Genomic DNA, 21,563 nt, shown 5'->3' on the forward strand with positions numbered 1-21,563 from the left:
TAAATTATTCAAGAATTTTAAATGCTGTATATTTAGAACCTGATCCTGAAAGGTGATTTCACTGGAAGTTGAGAGTGCAAAGCCACTTGCATGAGGTCCTCTGCATAGAAATGCTGCTACTAATAAAGGTGTTATGCAACCTAAGAAACAGGCTTCTGCGTAAATCTTGGTGAAATTAAGAATGATGGACAGTTGTATTACAAAACTTCAGTTTAAATGCTTTGAGGTTTATTTAAAGACACTCTAGGCCAGTGTTTCCCAAACTTGAGATGTCGCTTGTGCAGGGAAAGCCCCTGGTGGGCCGGGCCGGTTTGTTTACCTGCCCCATCTGCAGGTTCTGCCGATTGCGGCTCCCACTGGCTGCGGTTTGCTGCTCCAGGCCAATGGGAACTGCTGGGCCGAGCCACTGCTTCCAGCAGCTCCCATTGGCCTGGAGCAGTGAACCGCAGCCACTGGGAGCTGCGATCTGCTGAACCTGTGGACGCGTCTGGTAAACATAATGGCCCGGCCCGCTAGGGGCTTTCCCTGCACAAGCGGCGGAACAAGTTTGGAAAACGCTGCTCTGTGCAAACAAATTCAGATAATGCAAAAATTAAAGTAGCCTTGAAGTCTTTGTTTGTAGATGTGCCTCCAAAGACAGTCATATGTGTGGAAGAGAACGTGGGGGAATTGGAAAATAGATAGTGATGTCCTGCCTTGGGACCCAGTGAGACTGAAAGAGTTCATCGTATCAAAAGAAGGGAGATGTTAACTTCCCATTGGAAAAAACCTCTATGTGAACCCTGGGGCCAAATTATGCCCTCAGTTATAATGGGGTAAAACCACTGATTTATTTGGCTACACTGAAGATACTCCAGGTTTACTCAAGTGTTACTCAAGGCAACATTTGGCCTTATGTTCTTAATACTATCTATATATTGTGTGAATATAGTTGTTTCTTAACAGTAGTCCTCTAAAAAGGGTTACTTTATCTAGCCAGGCTATGATTACTAAGGTGTAGCTGTTTTACAGAAAATAAATGTCTTCCAAAGAGCTCAAGAAAATCCTTTTGAAATAGTTTGTCATTGTGACAAATTTTCCCTCTTGTTCATACTCCAGTAAGAGAATAACAAGACTATTTGTGTAAAAGATAAAATGAGGTCCCTGATTATTTTTTTAAATGAAATGCAAGATAATTGCTTTTTAAATTACTTATACACTTGAGTATTTATATAATATTGGAGTTATTTCATCTTTGTATATTGTATATTTAACATTTCCCTTGCATATATTTATTTTACTGTTTGAATAAATGTTGCATTTATGCAGGCATCATTTTACCCTGTGTACCACAGCTATACTTTCATTAAGTATTAGGTCCTAGTTAAATGTACAGTATCAAGGTTGGCCAGTTCACTTTGCCTGGGAAAAGAACCTCGCAGTTTGCATACACTATGGGTTCGATCCTGTTCTCACTGAAGTATATGGCAAAACTGCCATTGGCTTCAACAGGAGCAGGATTGGAGCCTGTATGTACATTTTCCTTTTCTATTAGTTATATAAAGAACCAAAGCATTTATGTCTAGTCAGACTAGAAGAAGACTGATGGATACTTTCTCTAATCTATTTTAACTATCTAAGCTATGTTTTTTACTGTGCTAATCACCATGGTGTGATTGTACATCCATTATCACAACCATCACCAGACAAAATATAATTTGGTCCTAATCAACGATATAAAACATAACTGTCTTCACCAGAACCCATTCCCCCTTCCGGCAGCTGGGATCTTCATGGGAAGCCACTGTTGTTCCGCTCCCCTTCCACCTTCAAGGGTGGCTCTTTCCCTGTCCTCACCTGTGGCACCAGGATCTCCTCCAATGACAGACTCCCTGACCAGCCCCAGTGTTCAGTCTTCAAGAGTCGGATCTTTTTCCACCCTGCAAAAGATAGGGCCTTGTTTGGGATTCAGAGGCCGGGGAAGGATAGCTTTTGGTCTGGTTAATTTTAAGATTTTTTTTTGTTTGTTTAAAAATATTCTGTGTTGAATAATGTTAATAATTACTTCTGGCTTCATTTTGAAGGACTATTTTTTGAAAAAGCGGAACAACACCCAGAAAAGCAGTGTTAAGGCTGCAAGTAACAAACAAGCAATGCTTCTGAAAGCATAATAAAAACTCTATTGTGCAAATAGCTAGGGCCCTACCAAATTCACGGTCCATTTTGATCAATTTCACAGTCATAGGATTTTAAAAATAGTAAATTTCATGATTTTGGCTATTTAAATCTGAAATTTCACAGTGTTGTAATTGTAGGGGCCCTGACCCACAAAGGAGTTGTGGTGGGGTTGTGTACTGCTACCCTTCTGTTCTGCTGCTGGTGGCAGCAGCCATCAGAGCTGGAGAGCGGCGGCTGCTGGCTGGGAGCCCAGCTCTGACGGCAGAGCCACCACCAGCAGCAGTGCAGAAGTAAGGATGTCATGGTATGGTATTGCCACCCTTACTTCTGCGCTGCTGCTGGCGGGGCACCGCCTTCAGAGCAGGGCACCAGAACAACAGGCGCTGCTCTCTGGCCACTTAGCTCTGAATGACCTCCCCAAAAATAACCTTGTGACCTTCCCAATAAATCCCTTTTGGGTCAGGACCCTAAATTTGAGAAACGCTGGTTTCCTCTGTGAAATCTGCATAGTATAGGGTAAAAGCACACAAAAGAACAGATTTCACAGGAGGAGACCAGATAACAAGGAAAAATAATCAGTGGGGACCCATTACAGTGCAATAGGTTTGTGATCAATTTAACATATATTTAAACTATCTGCTAATTTTAAGAAATTACTTAAAAATGTAAAATAGAAGACTTCCTATATGAGAGCTTCAGATCTCAGTTTGTCCAATGTAGTTTACAGCAAAATCTCAGCCCTAGTATGAGCGGAACATAAGAATTGCCATACTTGATCAGACCCATGGTTCTTGTAATCCAGTATCCAGTTTTTGATAGTGGCCATTACCAAATGCTTCAGAGGAAGGTGTAAGAAATATTTTAGAAGAATTATGGAATAACCTGCTCACAGAGGAAGTTTCCTCCTAGTACCTCTCATGTAGAGGTTGGCTTATGCCCTGAAGCATGATGATTTATATCTTTTCCAAACTTTAGGGTTTTTAAAAATCTGTTCTATTTTATCTCTGGGTGTTCTCATTATATCTATATAAATGTCTATCCTTTTGGTTTCAATGACATATTGGGCAATGAGTTCCATGGATAATTGTATGTGTAATTTTTTTTAATCGGTTTTAAGTGCTGACTCTGGAGTTCAAGGAATGTCTCTGGTCTTTTATTATGAGAAAGATCAAGCTCTTCTATTCACCCTGCCATCTCTAGATTAGTAATTATTTAGTATACTTTTACCCTATCCCCTCTATTTTGTCTCCTCTCTAAAGTAAACAGCCTTAATTTTTTCAAGTGGTGTGTGTGTATTATATAACATACTGGCACGGCAGAGAGTCTTATTTGAAAAATAATCACTATATACTATTTTAAGGCACAATATTACTCTGAAAAATGACTATGTACAAATAACGAAGAGTACTTATAGACTAACAAATTTATTTGAGCATAATAAATTTGCCCACGAAAGCTTATGCCCAAATAAATTTGTTAGTCTATAAGGTGCCACAAGCACTCCTTGTTGTTTTTGCTGATACAGACTAACACAGCTAACACTCTGAAACCTATGTAAAAACAGAACCTCTCTTGAGTCAGAAACTGTCTGTGTGGGCTCAGGGTTGTGTCCTGTTGACTTCAGGGACAAAAATAACTTTGTTGCTTTTATTCCTGTTAGCCATACAGCTTGTAGTGAATGAGTGGGATTCTATTCCTTGTGCATCATCAATATAATTGTTTACTAAATTCCAATCAGTTAGACCTGTGCAGCCACATTGAGAACAATACTTCAGTACTTCAAAAATATAGACAAAATGGAAGGAGTTCAGAGAGGATCAATAAAAGTGACCGGGAGCTAGAACGACTGATTTATGAGGGAAAATTAAAGGTTTAAGCCTCCCAGAATCAGGCCCTAACACTGTGAAATCAAAGGCTATGTCTACACTAGAGACCTTAGAGCTTCTCCTGCTGACATAGCACTGTGTGCACTACTGCTTATGCTGGTCAAACTATGTCGCTTAGGGTATGTTCTGTCACACCCCTGAGTGACATAAGTGGTAGGGTAAGTGACAACTGAGAAGGTGGAATGTAAGTAACCATTCATTTTCTACAATATTTGAAGATCATTAACATTAAGGAGGGAGAGGAATTACTGAGGGTGATGTCCCTGACAATTAGGAGTATTGGGATGAAATTAAGAAAGGGAAATTTTAGGCTGAACATTAGGAAAAATTTCCGGGTGGTAAGAGGCTTTGGAACAGACTGTTAATGGAAGAAGTGGAAACCCTATCACTTAAGTTATTTACACTGAAGAAAACAATATAAATGTACCTTGGGAGTAATCCCACATTGGCAGGGATCAAATAGATCTTTCCCATCTTAATGTGATTGCGTGGACTATGCTCCATACTATCTTGCTTTAGTAACAGAAGTACTTCTCTGATGGATTATATCTACTAAAGGGACAACCCATCCTAAATGCTCAATTACTGAGGGACAATCTACACTCATTCCTATATTTGCTTTCTACAACCAACTCTCAGTATAACTTTTCATGAGTGATGTACCCGAGTATTCAGATTCTAATATCTAAACTTTCATTAAATTTATCTAAATTTGGGTTATTACGGATTATGTACTATATGTATTTTATGAGGTTTTTAAACAAACTTTGTATTTTTGGATAATCTAAGCACTATACCTAGATGTACAGACACTTTTCTCAACCTGTGTATTATATAATTTTAACATTTATCTTTAATAAATTTTTCTTATCCTGCTGTAGTACTTTGTCAGCTATGGCTTTCATGACCTTGAATTTGGTCTGCTAAAATTCTGTATGTATTTTGTTATTTTTATAAACCAGATCAGTGATTCATAATATAAGGAAGGATTTTACAGTTTGGGAGATAAATTAACCCATTGTGGAAGTGTACACACTAACAGAGCCGATGTGGGGGAAGCCGGTACAAATTACCAGGGCCCAGCGGTCCGGAAGGGGGCCTGGGGCCTGGCTTCGTCTGCCGTTTAGCTGGTCCGCCCTTGCTGGAAGCCCTCCAATTTTTTTTTCACTGGGGTCCGAACCCACTCTTGGCGGCCCTGCACACTACAAAGCTACTTTTGGCAGAAAAACTCTGCTGTTTTGCTTACAAAATAAAACCACCTCAATGAGAGGTGTAATTTTAAAGCTTTTTGGAGCAAAGTTAAAGCAAAAACAAAGCATCAGTGTAGACACTGCTGTTTGTTTTGTTGACATAACTGGCATCCACCAGTATCCCACAATGCTTGCTGTGACCGCTCTGCTCACTGTTTTGATCTGTGTTGCCCTTCAGGCATGTGCCCCTCCCTTTCCAAAGCTCTGGGAACTGGGAAGTATGACAGCTGAGTGTGCTGCTCTGCTCCTGGAACAAAGAGCAAATCATTAATATGGAATGCTCCTGTTTTGCTCTGCACTAGGAACACAGCCAGCTGCTGTGGGGAGTGGGGGGAGGGGAACAACTGCTGTGCTGCTTTGACATTCCTCGGGACAGAGAGCTCACAGAGCTGCTTGGGTTGCTGGGAGAACTCAGAGAACCAAAGGCAGAGTGGGCTGCTTTGGGAGAGACTGCTGTGCTGAGCAGACCTGGGAGGCTGATGTGGGGTGTGTAGGTCAGTAAGCTTGCTGTCTCCTCTGACCCAGACACACCACTCTTGCCTCCCTCCCTCTTCAGTTGGAAAAGCATTTGACAATCTACTAGGATGCCCCTGGAACGGTGGGATTTAGAAACCTGCATCATGTGATGCTGTACCTGCCCTATAAGGCATTGTAAACCTGTCTCAAAGCACCTTCTGCTGCCAGTTGCACAGTGGGATACCTACCACAGTGCACTGTTCTCAGCCTCAACGTAAGAGCTGCTAGGTGTGGCTATGGAACAGCAGTTTTAATTAAAGCGGCATAACTTTTGCTGACAAAACTCTGTAGCGTTGACAAGGCCTGAGTTAAAATTTATTCTGCTTTATCCACATCAACCCCTGGGCGAGGGGAGGTGTGATTACCTTTCATGTGAAGCAGGCAGGGACATTCCAAAGCCAGAGGTGTCTTTGGATCTACTGTAGATCTCAGTACAAGCATGGAGGGCGTGGACTTTTTGTGTTACAGTATAGTGATTCTACCAACCTCCTCCCCATAGTAGTATGATTTATTCCCAAAGTTTTGACGGGTGTGTGGAATAATGTTCTCTAGAGGCCCTGTCCCCAGCATATCCCCTGCACAACACGGTGTGGAGCACAGAGATGCCGTGGCCTCGTTTCCCCTTCACCTACCCCCACAATCCAACCTTTCCTCTGCTAGCTGAGCTAGAGGACAGCACTGGGGCCTTGGAGTTTTTAACCACACCCTTTTCAACCTCCATAGGTCGTGGGCTTTCTTGGCACAATCACTCGGCACTGCTGACCTCCCCACCGCAACCTCAGTTCCAGCCGTTCAGTTAGTAAATCCTTAGCAGGACTTCCAAGGATTTTGCAGGGCCGGCCAGGTTGAAGATGAGCCTGAAGCGCTCGGCAGAACCACAGGCGACGATTCCACGAAGTCTGCACGGGAGGCAGCAGCCGTGCACGGGGCTGGAGTCCTGCGTGCGGATTAACGGGCAGGGTCGGGAAACGAGGCCAGGAGGGGGCCGTGGGGGCGGCGTCCAGACACGGGGCGAGCAGGGCACTGAGGGGCCGCGGCGGCGCTGTGCCTGAGCGAAGGCAAGGCGGGGAGCGAGCGGGACGGCCCCCCTGCAGGGTTGTGTGGGGAACTGTCCCGCCCCTCCGTTAAAGCCACAAAGTGGAGTGGGCAGGCAGAGCTGCACCAACCAACCTCCGCCAGTCCTTGCGCGCATGCGCAAGGAGGCGGTGCCGCGCGTTGGCCGCCGGGAGTTGTAGTGCCCCTGGCGGGCGGTAAGCCCTCTGTTGTTATGGCGAGGTGCGACATGCCGTAAAGTGGGCTTGCTTCCGGTTGGGGCTGACGGGAGGTCCGGCGCCTCGTGTGAGGCATCTAGGGCTCGGAGCCCGTGGATGCCAGTTCCACCTCCAGCCCCTCCGTCGGCCCGGCCCCCCAGGGACCCGCCCGCCTCCTGCGGCCGGCACCCAGCGTCCCCAAGATGTTCAAAAAGTAAGTGGGGGCGGGGGGCTGCTTCCCCTGCGGGAGGTAACGGGCGCCCCTGGGCGGAGCTGGGGGTCCTGTGCTGGCGGGCGGGGCCCTGCTCATCCCCCCCGTGTACGTGGCGGCGCGTCCTGCCGCCGGCAGCATAGAGGGGCAGGGGCTGGGCTGCCTTGGCTCCCGGGCGCTGGGTCTCCGGGGCAGCCTCCCGCCTGGGAGCCCGTGAATGTTCACTGCGGCCGGGCTTGGGTTCACGTGCCCACGCCCTCAACCCCTGGGGGCGGGGTGGGCACTTCCCTACCCCCCACCCACCCCAGCGCCTCCACATCGCCCTCCCAGCCACTGCGCACCCCGCCCATGTCCCCGCTTCGTGGGTGGGTGGGTGAGAGCCTTGCACTAGCCAACGGTGACACGCAGGGCATCAGTCGTAGAGCCCGTGCTGTGAGATGGAGCCATACCTAGGAATGCTGGGTGGGTACCGCGGTATTACCATCGGTCAGCACGTGGGCCTGGCTGCTGTGCGTTTTAAGTAACGCAGGGAATAAACTGCACACCGATTATTTCACAATTTCATTCAATGCTGTATCATAGAATCTCAGGGTTGGAAGGGACCTCAGGAGGTCACCTAGTCCAACCCCCTGCTCAAAGCAGGACCAATTCCCAGACAGATTTTTGCCCCAGATCGCTAAATGGCCCCCTCAAGGATTGAACTCATAACCCTGGGTTTAGCAGGCCAATGCAAACCACTGAGCTATTCCTCCCCGCCTTAAAGGCTTGATGCGCTCTTTATAATGCTGTATTTTGTGCATTTCTGATCATCTGTAGTGGTGTCTAATCACAAAATGAATGCTATTAAACAGTTAGCCTGTCAAGACTTTTAATAGGTTCATATTATACCTAAAAATAATACTTAGGTCTAGGTAATACTTAGGCCAGCCATTAATGCAGGGGACTGGACTTCACTAGATGACCTCTTGTGGTCCCTTCCGATTCTGTGATTCTCTGAAAGTGTAAATGTCCAATAGCTGATACAAATAAGAGGTGTCTCAAACACCAACACAATGCAGTCCTTAGCACTCGTCTCTCTTACACTTAGAGACAGGCCTAACAGTCTAAAGAAAGTTTAAGTGCTCTTCCTTATGCTTTTGTACTTTTATCTTCTAGCTAGTGGATTTCAGAGAATATGTTCTTGTGGCAGATTCAGTTTGTAACTTCACATCTAAATAGTTTAGTGATAAAGTAGATCAGTGGCATCGTTAAAGCACCCAGCATCTGAGATAACGTACATAATGCATTTTTTTTTAAATTGTTCCCTTCACGTGTATCCTGGATCTAAATAAATACATTTAAAAAGGATGTGTAAATAGGTTTTAGAATTAGTAAAACATATTCTCTTATGTACCGAAATAACAATCAGCTTGGTAACATGCATCTACCAAAGCAATGAGAGAACATGCTTTTTTTGTGTACACACTCAAAGCGAAGATAAACCCACAAACCCATAATAACTTGTGTTATTGGAACCAAATGGGACAAATTTAGGCCCCAATCATGCAAGTTGTTCAATGGGAGCAGAATCAAGCCCTAAAACTAGAAGTTAATGAAAACACTCCCATTGACTTTAATGGAGAAGGATCCAGCCTTTGGGGAAGACCCCTCTGTCTGGGAAGAGTATTGTTGACTTCAGTGGGACTGACCCAGACTAAGAGAATATTGGGCTTTACTTGCTGTGAAAGCAAGTATTCTGCATCTAAGTGGCATTTAACTGCCACTGAAATGTTGTAAATTCTGTTGTATTACAATTATCAGATTATATATTTCCTTTAACAAATGAGTTGCATATTGTCTAGATTAAAGTTAGAAAATGTTTTTGTGAGTAGTACATGTGGGCATTAAATTGTAACCTTTTGTGAAAGAGGTACAACTGCAATACTGCCAGACATTTGATAGCTAAATTACATGTCCTTTTTAAACTTAAAATAGTGATCATACTGGGATATTGCAGACAGTGAAATCTGTTTTATGACTTGGCAGGTTCGATGAAAAGGAGAACGTATCCAACTGCATCCAGCTGAAGACATCAGTTATTAAAGGCATTAAGAACCAACTGATAGATCAGTTTCCTGGTATTGAACCATGGCTTAACCAAATTATGCCAAAGAAAGATCCTGTCAAAATAGTAAGATGGTAAGTTTCTCTTCTTGTAACCTCCGCTTCCAAATTGCCTTGATATTTACTTATTACATACTCTTCTGTGTCCCAGCAAAATTAAGTCTTTTTTGAGAAATACTTTTTCTCTTGGGTATCATAGATGAGAATGCATGTAGGAGCTTATAAATTGTGACTAGTCAAAAAGAAACCATGTTCACTGTGCTTTTGGAAAGCTATGTAAGAACTCATCCAAATAACTGAACCATCACCTGGTGCATGGCTGGTGTTACTGGGAATAATTATCCCTGAGAATATATATTTTTCAACACACACACACAAACAAAACAAATAAGATTTGAAGAAGATTTCTATTTTATTTGTTTATTGTCGGGTAAGTGGGGTTGAGAAGAGTGTATTATAAGGAGGTGGAAACTTGGAGAGTATTTTTTTCACCATATCTGGCCTTCCAAGTATGACTTGACTGATTCTATTTTATTTTGATTTTTGTGCACAATTCATAGTATACTTGTACTGAACTTCACTGTCAAATGTTAAATTAAAAAAAACAGAGAAAGCAGACCCATAGTGACTGAAGGGCTGTGCCTCTTTTTTATATTACTGCTAAGGGGGGGAATGTTGAGGAACTAGGTATATGAGCTTAGTAAAGAAAATTGTGACTAAGATGTTATTGCATGAATGCCCCATTTCTGCATCAAACAAATGGTGAGATGCAGGAGAGACTGAGTAGTAGGATGCACTAGCCAAAAAAATTAATTGGCTATTAGAATAACTCTTTTTATCTTGCAGTCATGAACATATAGAAATCCTCACAGTAAATGGAGAGTTACTGTTCTTCAGGCAAAGAGAAGGGACATTTTACCCAACGCTAAGGTTACTTCACAAATGTAAGTCTCTTGGGAGCTGGGCATAATAAGGGGTGAGTGGAACTCAAATAAGTGTCTGTAATTACTGTATCAAACAAAACTTACCACTTGCATATATCTGCCATAGATAAAAACAAAATAGATCCAATTAATAAGCTGCAGGTGGAAAAGAGCTGCTAAGTCACTTAGTTCTTTTTGCTGCCAATGAGGGATTGGTCCCTACATCATTTTTGTGATGCTTTGTGCAATCTTGTTCTTAAATGTGTGAAGCTTCCCCCAATTTCTGTGGGAGACTTTTCCCTGGTATTCAGTCTAAATTGTTGTTTTATCCTATTACCTCGTATTATATCCCCCAGTTCTACCCAGTATGTCTGTCTGTCTAATAATTGTATATGGTTATCATGTAAATATCCTTGTAATACGTATTTTGCTCCTCAACCTCACCCCTTCCCGCTCCAAAACAGATATTTGATCAGATCCATCCCTTTGGATTTTATTTTGTTGCTCTTCTCTGAATTCTACCTGTTTGTTTACATTATTCTGGTACCAAAGGATAACATTTGCAAAAGCTCCTAAATCCCATTGAAAATCAATGGGACTTGGGCTACTAAGTGACTTAGGTGTTTTTGAAAATAGTACCTGACCTGTCCAGAACTGGTGTCAGTATTGTAAATGTAGTTTTGCAGAGCTTCTCTCTCTCCATGACACTTACGTCCTGATCCCTCTCTTTTTCTGTGGGTTTGTGATCCTCGCTACTACCCATCACATTTAGACTGAAACTTTTGAGGTGAAGGGCTGCATCTTTACTTGTTTTGGGGAGTACGGATTTGGATAGCATTATTGTTTTAAAGTGTCCTTATGAGAACCCTTACTGAAATTGTTACTTGATGTGTGGGAGATTTTGGTTCAACTATCTTAGTCGTCGTCTTTGGATCCGTAATGGATGAGAACTGTGGAGACAGTGCTTTGGAGTTGGTGTTGCCAAACAGCACGACCTCCAGATAACTGACAGGGTGATGATAAATCTCCCCAAAAAATCTACTAGCATAATAAACTAAATTTGTGATACCTGTAACTTGTTTTGTCCTTTTTAACCTGATTTAGAACATGCAGGTGTATTACTGAGTCCACCCAATGGCATGGATTACTGATGTCTGTCGTCTTCCCTCCTTCAGTGTGGTAAATCATAATTCTTTTTTTCTCCTCCCCTCCTAGATCCATTTATTTTACCACATCAGCAGGTTGATAAAGGAGCCATTAAATTTGTACTCAGTGGAGCGAATATAATGTGTCCTGGCCTGACCTCTCCTGGAGCAAAACTTTACCCTGCTGCTGCTGAAACAGTTGTTGTATCCTTCTTGGTCAATTATATTCATGTGTGCCACAAGATGAGTGAATTGTCTATATCACTGTATTTTACAAATTAGTCATAGTCTGTCCTGAATTATCCTAGCTTTTCAGGGGCCCTGCCTCTAATAGCCTGATAAGGGACAGAGGTATTCAGATCCTTCTGCAGAGTGAAGATTGTTCCGTAGTTCTTACTTATGTTGTTTTTGGTGCATAGTCACTAATGATTACAGTTTTGTCTGTAGTTCTTATTTAAGGGCTCATTGAGGGTCAGAATGCTGTTTCGTTAATCTAAACATAATTATTTTATTGCACAACTAGGCCCTATCATTAAATCATTCAGACTAGAATAACAGGAGATTAGGGAGGAGAGATGTAATTCACCACACAAAAGCAAATAAAAATAAATCAGTCGAGAGCTTTGCTCAACTGTATATTGATGAAATATTGGTCCCACTGATGGCAAAGGGACCCTTCCAATTGAATGGAGCCAGGATTTTACTCTATGCCTGTGATGGACTCCATTGAGTGTGAAGGAGGCAATCTCTGGTCCCGCTTCTCCACTGACTGAGAGTGGAACAATCGGCAGATCCAACCTGGCTGATCTGAAATGCTTCTACTGTGCTGCTGCTGTTAGTTAGCATGTGTCATTGTTAGCCTTAGGGCTTGTCTACACTGGCACTTTACAGCCCTGCAACTTTCTCGCTCAGGGGTGTGAACATCCCCCCCCAAGCGCTGCAAGTTTCAGTGCTGTAAAGTTCCAGTGTAGACAGTGCACCAGCGCTGGGAGCTATTCCCCTCGTGGAAGTGGGTTTTGGTTTGCTGCGACTACACAAGCCATGTTAAAGCGCTGCTGTGGCAGCGCTATAATGTTGCTAGTGAAACCTTGCCCTTAGTAATGAAAGAGCATACATCTGACTTCTCTGGTGGTTCTTGATGGACCCAGGATTGTGAGTCACTTTGTTACCCCCTGCCTCCAGCGAGGGGGAGTCTGTGGCAGCTCCTTGACACTGGGAGCCCTTCGCCCACTCATGCACTCTCCTCTGGGCTTATGTCAGCCCTTCCTTTGTCTGCAGGCTAACAATAGGTGTACCCCAGTTCACGAATCCCTTTGAAACATCCCCTTGTGATGCTCAGCCCCTGACACTGGCTATTCACTGAATTTTCAGATCCTGTGTACCCAAAGATGCAGCATTCCCCAATTTACTAGTTTTACTTTAAACCACCACTCCTGTAAAGTACACAGCACTTGTGAGCGCTTAAATAAACCTACTTTTGTTTCTTCCTAAGAAAGAATAATGATTTAACTAGAAACACGAGAGTGTGGTGGAAACACGTGCTTATGAGATAAACTGCAAATCTCTGTTTATACTTACTTGAATAGTACCTTTCCTATTCAATAAAGTAGATTCCCCCACCTCCAAGTTCAGTTTGTTGCAGAGCAAAGTGGTGGTTCCTCAGTAACCAGGATCCAAAATTTTCATGAAAGCACCCCAGTCAGTGAATGGATTGGAAGCAATGTGTCCTTCCCAACACAGTTATACTGAAAACAGGTTTTTGTTTCTATTCATAGCCAGGGTGAAGCTCTCTCTGTTGTAATGTTCGGTTTTTCACCTTCAAGTGGTTTTGACTCTCTCTCTTTATCACTGATGGTTTCCTATTCAAAGTCTCAGTATTGCACAAAGCTAAACAACTGAGCCTTGAAAATTGCATCACTAGCCAAACAGGGCAGCGTGACAAACCCATCCTTGCCCCAATGGGCCATTACCGAGACGTCCTGGTGACTAATCTTTACTTTTTTACTTCAAGTCCATAAGGCATACTTTCAATATAGATACATTATGCCTTAAATATTACCTGTATATACATCTCACACTGATTATGAATCTTCACGAGCTACAAGCTTTCTGTAGATACCTTACAGGTTACTGTTTATGGATAAATACCCTGCAAAATGTGTTCAGTGTAGTGAGTTTGTCAGGTCTGTGGTGGGACCCGTTTGTGAAGAACGGGACCCTTTGGCTTGGAGTTTGTGTCACAACTTTATTGTTGTCTTAATATTGTTTCAGTTCTGTAATTGGTTACATTCCTCAGGATTTTGGCTTCCTGGTAGTTTAAAACAACATCCCAGATACACTGATTAAAGTTGTACATCATTCTTTTAAGTAGGGCAGGGCCATCACCTTTCACTATTAGGCACAAAGGAAGTAGTTAAGCTAACAGCAATACAGTACTATACGTGTTTTTTTTTATTTCACTGCTGTTTAAAGGCAATAAAAACTGTGGTTGTGTGTTTCTTTGCACAGTGACTCAGCATTTAATGCACTATATTTTTTCTGCTTAACAAATCTAGAGCGTCAGTGTTGTTCGTTCAGACATTGTGCAAGAATACAATGCTTTAGTGCTTACAATTATATTTAAGAACTGGGCTCTTGAGAGGAGTTAAGCTAGTGACTGACACTTCTGAAAAGGTGTTTCCTAATGTTCTGCTGCTTTTATTTTTCTGAGATGTGCTTTTTCTTTTTCTATTTTTTTTTTAAACCTGTATTCCTTAGCCGTACGTTGTAGGCAATAATGGCAGAAGGAAAACAACATGCACTCTGTGTTGGAGTCATGAAGATGTCAGCTGAGGACATGTGAGTCTTATTTTTAAAATTGATATACTGTATAACCTATCCCTTGTGATAATTCTTAATTACATTTAGAAGACAGTGACCTAAGCCAGGGTTTCTGTGTGGCTGTGCAGAACTCATTCAGGCGTGTTTCCTGCTGAATCATTCTAAGAAGCACAGAGAAAAATCTTTTCCCCCTGTGGAACTGCAAACCAATATTTTAATTTTTTTTGTGAGAAAGGGATGATGGATCATGTTCTGAAATATGGACAGTGTCAGCTTGTTAATTTTTGTTTGCTGTTTTATTTTCATAAAGGCCTCAAACAAAAGTATCTGTATATAAAATACTTGCTAACTGATGGGGCTCAATGTCCTGCGACAGTTGTAGTTTGAGGTCTAAGAGGCTTGAGTCCATCACAGTGATGAGGTGAACTTTTCATGTTTGCTAGGGCAGTAGAGATTAGTCTTACTGGCACTCTTTATTTCTGCCACTTGCCCTTTTCATCATGTTGTTCTCTTGTCCTACCCCTAGTTCATCTCCTGTGCATAGAATTCCTGCTTGCTGAGGTTAGGTAACTTGGCTAAGTTTCTTCTGGAACTTAGAGGCCCATTCAAGGGAGAGAAGCAAAGTGGAAAAACTACTAGAGAATGGTTAACAGAAAGGGATGTTTCTTTAGCTGCAGAAGGTAGGGGGAGGAAGCTTTATCGCCTAACTACTATTAATGTAACGTGTTTTTTTTTCCAAAAGCACCTAACTGACTACGGCTGCGTCTACACTAGAAGCTTCAAAGCACGGCTGCGGGAGCGCTTTGAAGTGTGAGAGTAATCCATCTCCACGAGGTGAATAGCTCCGAGCACTGGGAGTGTGGCTCCCAGCGCTCGGAGCCTGTCCTCACTAGTACTTTAAAGCGTTCAAACTTGCTGCGCTCAGGGGGGTGATTTTTCACACCCGTAAGCCAGCAAGTTAGAGCGCTATAAAATGTAAGTGTAGACAAGCCCTTAGGGTGTGTCGACACACAAAATGCTAAAGCGCTGCAGCCGCACTACTGTAGTGCTTCAGTGTAGATACTCACTGCAGCGATGGAGGGATCCTCCCATTGCTGTAGGTAATCCAACTCGTTGAGAGGCGGTAGCTAGGTCAATGGAAGAGCTCTTCAGTTGATCAAGTGCTGTCTACACTGGGGGGTTAGGTTGGCATAGCTATGTCTTTTGGGGTGTGGATTTTTCACACCCCTGAGAGATGTAGCTATGACAATGTAAGTTTTCAGTGTAGACCAGCCCTCAGGTTTCTAAGTATCTAAGGCACTCTCTACACTACAAGTGTTACAGTGGCACAGTTGTGGCGCTGCAGCTAAGAATTCTTCCATCTACTTAGTGGTATCTATACTGTGCACTAAGTGGGCTTAACTGTGTCTCTCAGGGTTTGACATTTTTCACACCCCTGAGTGACCTAGCTAGGTCAACCTAAGTTTGAGATGTAGATGATGCCTAAGTGATTTTTGAAAATGATACATAGGCTCCTAAAATCAGTGAGAGGCTCTTGAAATTTCTATGCTTTGAGGCTCTTGATATGGCACTGTAAACATGTGAAACATTAAATAATTATCACCCACGAAAGCTCATGCTCCAGTACATCTGTTAGTCTAGAAGGTGCCACAGGACTCTTTGTTGCTTTTTACAGATCCAGACTAACATGGCTACCCTTCTGATAATTAAATAAGCAGAAACCCTCCCTGAGAAGTAGATAAATATTATTTTGTAGCACTATCTACATTTTACAGATGAGGACATAGAGGGAAGTGTGGATACATGTAGTCTTGTCTCAGGTCTGCAATAACTTGCCCAAGGTCATTGCAGATGTGAGCTAGAACATAGGTATTCAAACTTCCAGTCTAACCGCTGAATATCTTCACTCTGAGAGAAAGGCAAATGAAAGGGGAGAAAGAAAAGGGAATAGAGAGGAAAAACAAATAAAAGAAAATGAGAATAGAGAGAACCCATATAGTGCCCATATATTTTCATAATCTTCTGCTTTTTAATGTACTTTGAGATCACCCACCACTTTGTTTTCTGCAGCTACAATCAGTGACAGAAGGTTGACAAGTAACAAGTCAAATTGCTGCTTACAGTTGGGCTAGTCATTAGATTAATGGGGCAGTTGCTGTTTTAAAATAACTAAATATCTCCAGAGGTATGTAACATTTCTTCCAGTTTTTAAACCTAGACTGATTGCTGATGATTTGAATTGAAGAATTCCAATGTATAGAAACATTTATGTTAATTACCATAAATAAGTGGAAGGGAAGCGCAAATGTGGTTGAGTTAAAATATGCCTAAAACACATCTAGGAGTGGCCTGGTGGTGGTGGTGTGTTGCACTGGCATGAAGATGACTGAGGTTCAGTTTTGTGTGATGTCCCTAGCACTCTGAAATGAAAGGGCCTGGATCAGCACATGATCCTGTTGAACAGGGGCCCTAAATTAAGAAATAAATCAATAAATCTAGGCCATTAAAAATGGAGTGTTATATCAGTACAGAACTGATATCCAGAGGGAGAGGACTGATCATAGGTCACTAGCACCTCTTGCTGCTTCACTGATGAGACTATAAGAACGTTAGCTTTGGAGGAGTCTGCACAGCCTACCTTCCCAGCAGGAGGAAAAAATTATGATGCCATGGAAGTTTGTATGAGTAGAGCCCTGTGTGGATACACAAATGTGTATCTACATCCGATCTTCTAGCCACAAAAATTATCTCTGGCTATCGGTGGATTTTCAGGGCTCTACACTGGGGGCCAGGCTGAAGCTCCAAGGCATCTGCCCCCCGCCACCCCCCCGCCGGAGCCCGGTTGGAGAGAGCCGCACTGGCTGCTGTGGGGAGCTGCAGCGGACCCTCCACCTGCACTGGGCAGGGGGCCACAGCAGCCTACCAGCTCAGTGTCCCTGCCCCTCAGCCCAGGGCAGGTGGAGGGACCACAGCTCTCCACAGCTGCCAGTGCTGCTCTCCCAGCTCCGGCCGGGGGCGCTGCTCGGAGCTGCAGCCCAGCCATGGTGAGGCGGGCGGGCAGCTGTGGGCAGCCATGGGAGACCCGCCACCTGCCCTGGGCATGGGACCCAAGCAACTCCCTGCCCCCCAGACCTCCCACCTAGGGCAGGTGGAGGATCCATGCTGCGGTTCCTCACAGCTGCCTGCCCAGCTCTTACCGTCAGAGCCCTCCGCGGATACAAAATTTGTATCTGCAGCCGTGCTGCTATCCGCAGATATAAAATGAATACCTGTGGATTTGCAGGGCTCTATGCATGAGAAAGAGAATCTGCAGGCAGATAGATGATGTACTTGGTTGAGTGAGTGGAAGACCACCTGATGATAAAAATGTTATAATTTCATTTCAGTCTGACAGGATTTTTTGGTGTTTCTTAGCACTGGGCAGTCTTTTTCTGGTAGATGGTGTTTGTTTTTTCTAGTTTCATACTACTTGTTTGTTCGTCAAATATTTCTGGTTGTGGTGTGAGGTGCAGCTGAGCACTAAAGTTTGATTCCTACTTCAAGGATTATTTTTTATGTACTTTGAACTTTGTTATTTTGTAAAGATGCTGTTTAAATTAAAAACTAAGGTATAAAGTCACGTTCAACTTACATAAAGAGGCTCTTCTACAGCTTTCCGTGTATTTTAACATAAGTGAACTAACATGAAATTGCCTACGGAGGTTGTGGAATCTCCATCTCTGGAGATATTTAAGAGTAGGTTAGATAAATGTCTATCAGGGATGGTCTAGACAGTATTTGGTCCTGCCATGAGGGCAGGGGACTGGACTGGATGACCTCTTGAGGTCCCTTCCAGTCCTAGGGTCTATGAATCTATGACTACAAAATGTAATGTAGATGAGCCCAAAAGGTTAGTTGGGTTGAACTGGAAGTATATGGTAATGAACCATTATACCTTTTACATTTAATTTTTCCTTTCACAGTGAGAAAGTCAACAAAGGGATTGGCATTGAAAATATCCATTATTTAAATGATGGCCTCTGGCATATGAAGACCTATAAGTGAAGCAAAAGAAACTGTGTGACCCCAAAGGAATGCACTTAGAGTAAATGGACTGCTTTGTAATTTCCTTTTGTTTTTAATGTGACTGAATGTACAAATTTATTTTGTTCAGTGGCTACGCTAAATAAATCAAGTGAATGCTAAAGTCCTGTTAGTGGCAATAGTTTTCTAGACTTTATTACAGTTCTTAAGCATTTATCCTAAACCCATGTTGTCAGACTGCTTGAAGATTATATCTGATGAAAAGGCAATATGTGAACAGTGAATAGAACACTTCCTGCCAGGAAGAGAGAAAGCTAACAGGTGTACAATTTTGTGCTCTCTCCTAGCACAGTAATTTAAATTGGATTTAGGATATATTTAATGCTTTTGTATATAACATTTCTAAAATGTGTTAATGCATTTGCTTTTGATAACAGGCAGTCTAGAAGGATGAAAAGTCAGAAACTGTAACAAAACACAAACTGGATGTTTCTATGTTCCATATACTTTGTGTCAAACTCTAATTTAACTTATTGTCCAATAGTAATGATTTGAATGTCTTACTCAGCTGAGTGGCCATTTTTTAAGATGCAATTAGTTTTATGGACGATAAAATAAACACTGGATTGTGAGACACTTGACATCACCAGGATACACAGGATATACTATTCAAATGATTAGTTACCACATGATATTGAGATCAGTTTTTTCCCTGTATTGAAAATCTATAGTAACTGGGAAATCTTTAAATGGCTACAGTGGTAAGCGCTAACAGATCCTGTAACCAGAAGTTAGTATTTCTGGGCCAAATTTTAAAAGGGGTATCAACTAGGCCTCCATTTGTGCACCCTATCACCTGCACATGTGCTGTTACTACTAATAAACGGGGACTGCATGCACAGACTCATCCTCTGTATTTAAGTGATTGTGCATGCAGAAAGAATGTTGTCGTGTGGAAACATCTGAGGTCTCTACCACTCATGGAATGACCAGAGTAATAACTCTACATGACTCATTGTTGGAAGGATTTATTAATATTGTAAATCTTATTTGTATTTGCAGTTTTTAATTTTGTATCAAATGGCTTCTGTCTCATTCTATGTGTGTTTTGTTTCAACATTTTTGGAATCTCTAATTCAAGAACTATTGACTTAGAAAAATACTCTCTTCCCTTATCCTAAAGTTTTATTACAAATATGGGATATGAAATATATTTTTCTTAACAATAGGTAGTGCTAGCTTGAAGATTTCTCCTCTTCACCTAACACTAAGTTAAAAAGCATCACTTGAAAGTGACAGAATTCTAATGCTCCAGCTACTTAATGCATTAACCAAGGAATGAAAACTAAAGTAACCAGTTTGGTGGGTACTACCCTAACATTGTTGCACAAAGAAAGCTATACAAATATCAGTGCTCACATTTTATTCTAAAACAGTTACGTCAGTCTTTAAACTTGGTAATAAAACTTCTCTGAACTCACCATTAACCGTATGTGGGATTACATTACATGCCTTAATTTGTACTAGTCAAGTAAATTCAGATTTTTTTCCTTACTTTACAAAGCATCTGACACAATACAGTAAAGTGGGCCTGTTCTGGGAGGGGCTGCATAGGAAATTTATTCTACTTTCCCTTTGACTCCTTCGTGGATGTTAAATGATGAAATACTGTCAACTAAACTTCCCTTGGGTAACAAGGGAAGCTGATACCATAAGAAGTGGAAGTGAATTGGTTACAGATCACAGAATGAGGGATGGGAGTAACTTACCTCTAACAACTTCTGGCTATGATTTGCATAGTTTTAAAGTTGCTTTCAAGTAAAGCAAATAGCTCTAACATTGCCTGCCCTGCCACTACTTGGAAAAGAATAGTAATATCGGGGCAGGTCCCTCTATGGCAGGGGTTCTCAAACTGGGGGTCATGACCCCTCAGGGGATCATGAGATTATTACATGGGGGTCATGAACTGTCAGCTTCCACCCCGAACCCTGCTTTGCCTCCAGCATTTATAATGGTGTTTAAAAACACTTAATATATTTATGTATAAGGGAGGTCACACTCAGAGGCTTGCTGTGTGAAAGGGGTCATCAGTACAAAAGTCTGAGAACCCCTGCTCTATGGACACACTTATCATTCTAACTTGCTGCTGTAACTATAGATGGGTACGTTTACATTGATTTAAGAATGTCCAGTCACTGAGCAAATTAATTAAATCTGTTTAAAATGACATCTTTAGTTGAACTGCTGCAACTTTGGGCGTAGGCCAGGCCTCCCAGTTTTAGCCTATCAGCATCAACCAAGAACAGGTGAAGGAAATACCTATTGAATCTCACCCTGCCAAAAAGACTTCAGGAAACTGAGTAACCTGCTAGTTCCCTTCTGCTGGGGCAGGAGTGCAGTAAAATATAGCCTTTTCCACAAAGAAAATGTTGGAAATGTGTAGGTAGACAGAGGAGCTATAATAGAGCAGTCTAGTACCAACAGTACATGACAACTACAGCCCCTCTTTCCACATCTTTTGAAATTAAGGGTGGGGCAGAAGAATTCTACACAGAAATACTGGTATTTACTGTGGTACTGTGACCTTGGGGGACTGAGGCTGGTGCCTTGTAGAGATGGTAATGGTTTAAAATGTAGTTGTTCTCTAAATGGAGTGTAATATTCCACATTTATTGCTTCACTGGCTTCCAGCTCAGCTCTGCTACATTTCCAAAGTAGCTTTTTCTAATATCCAGGATTGTAAAGCTGTGCTCTCACTGGTTCTCACATCAGCCATAAAAGATTCTCTAATTATAATTTAGTTAATTTTGTGTATGGATTTAAATACACTCTAGCTCCCTTTCCCATAACATGTGACACCACATTCCTTACAGGAGTAAAAACTTGTCACTAGGTGAATTCTGAATTACACAGTAGGAAAGCTGAGTAAGGAGATGCCTATTTTTAGTCTCTTTTCTGACCATAGGTGCAGTTCAAAAGAATTTTGGGAAGATTATTTTATGAATCTGGAGTTTAGAAAATACACAAGCACTTTCTGACTTACTGGAATGGGTTAGTTAAAAACAAATGTTAATATCTTACAACTACTTGTACTTGAGTAGTAACACATCCAACTATTTTGAGAATCTCTGCTGTGTATACAATTAATTACATGAAACAGCCAATCCTTACATAGCAGATCTCTGGATGCAAAGTACAATATAAGAGTGAGCCAGGTATTACTAAAAAAGGACACCTCACTTGATGAGGTGAATGAAATCAGACAATAACTGCACCAGT

General features: G+C 42.2%; 2 protein-coding genes across 4 annotated transcripts in view; one reads left to right on the plus strand and one right to left on the minus strand.

Moving 5' to 3' along the window:
* Nucleotides 1–1,851, minus strand: part of CUL4B (cullin 4B) — a 38,235-nt gene extending 36,384 nt beyond the window's left edge. The window contains exon 1 of one of the 2 annotated variants that reach the window (XM_045029130.1): nt 1,728–1,851. In XM_045029130.1, coding sequence (XP_044885065.1) covers nt 1,728–1,746 — 19 coding nt within the window. In that variant the 5' untranslated portion in view covers nt 1,747–1,851. The remainder of the gene's footprint in view (nt 1–1,727) is intronic. The other variant, XM_045029132.1, reaches the window with a different exon arrangement.
* Nucleotides 1,852–4,208: 2,357 nt separating this feature from the next.
* MCTS1 (MCTS1 re-initiation and release factor) lies at nt 4,209–19,771 on the plus strand. Of its 2 annotated transcripts, none has more exons than XM_045029136.1 (6): nt 4,209–4,227; nt 9,296–9,448; nt 10,220–10,317; nt 11,512–11,645; nt 14,212–14,279; nt 18,224–19,771. In XM_045029136.1, coding segments are annotated over exons 1-6 (537 nt in total). In that variant the 5' UTR covers nt 4,209–4,225; the 3' UTR covers nt 18,306–19,771. The 2 variants fall into 2 exon arrangements, with proteins under 2 accessions (XP_044885071.1, XP_044885070.1); XM_045029135.1 differs by lacking the exon at nt 4,209–4,227 and adding an exon at nt 6,990–7,273.
* The last annotated feature ends 1,792 nt before the right edge of the window (nt 19,772–21,563 follow it).

The sequence above is a fragment of the Mauremys mutica genome, chromosome 9, assembly GCF_020497125.1.
Source record: "Mauremys mutica isolate MM-2020 ecotype Southern chromosome 9, ASM2049712v1, whole genome shotgun sequence".
Classification (NCBI taxonomy): Eukaryota; Metazoa; Chordata; order Testudines; family Geoemydidae; genus Mauremys; species Mauremys mutica.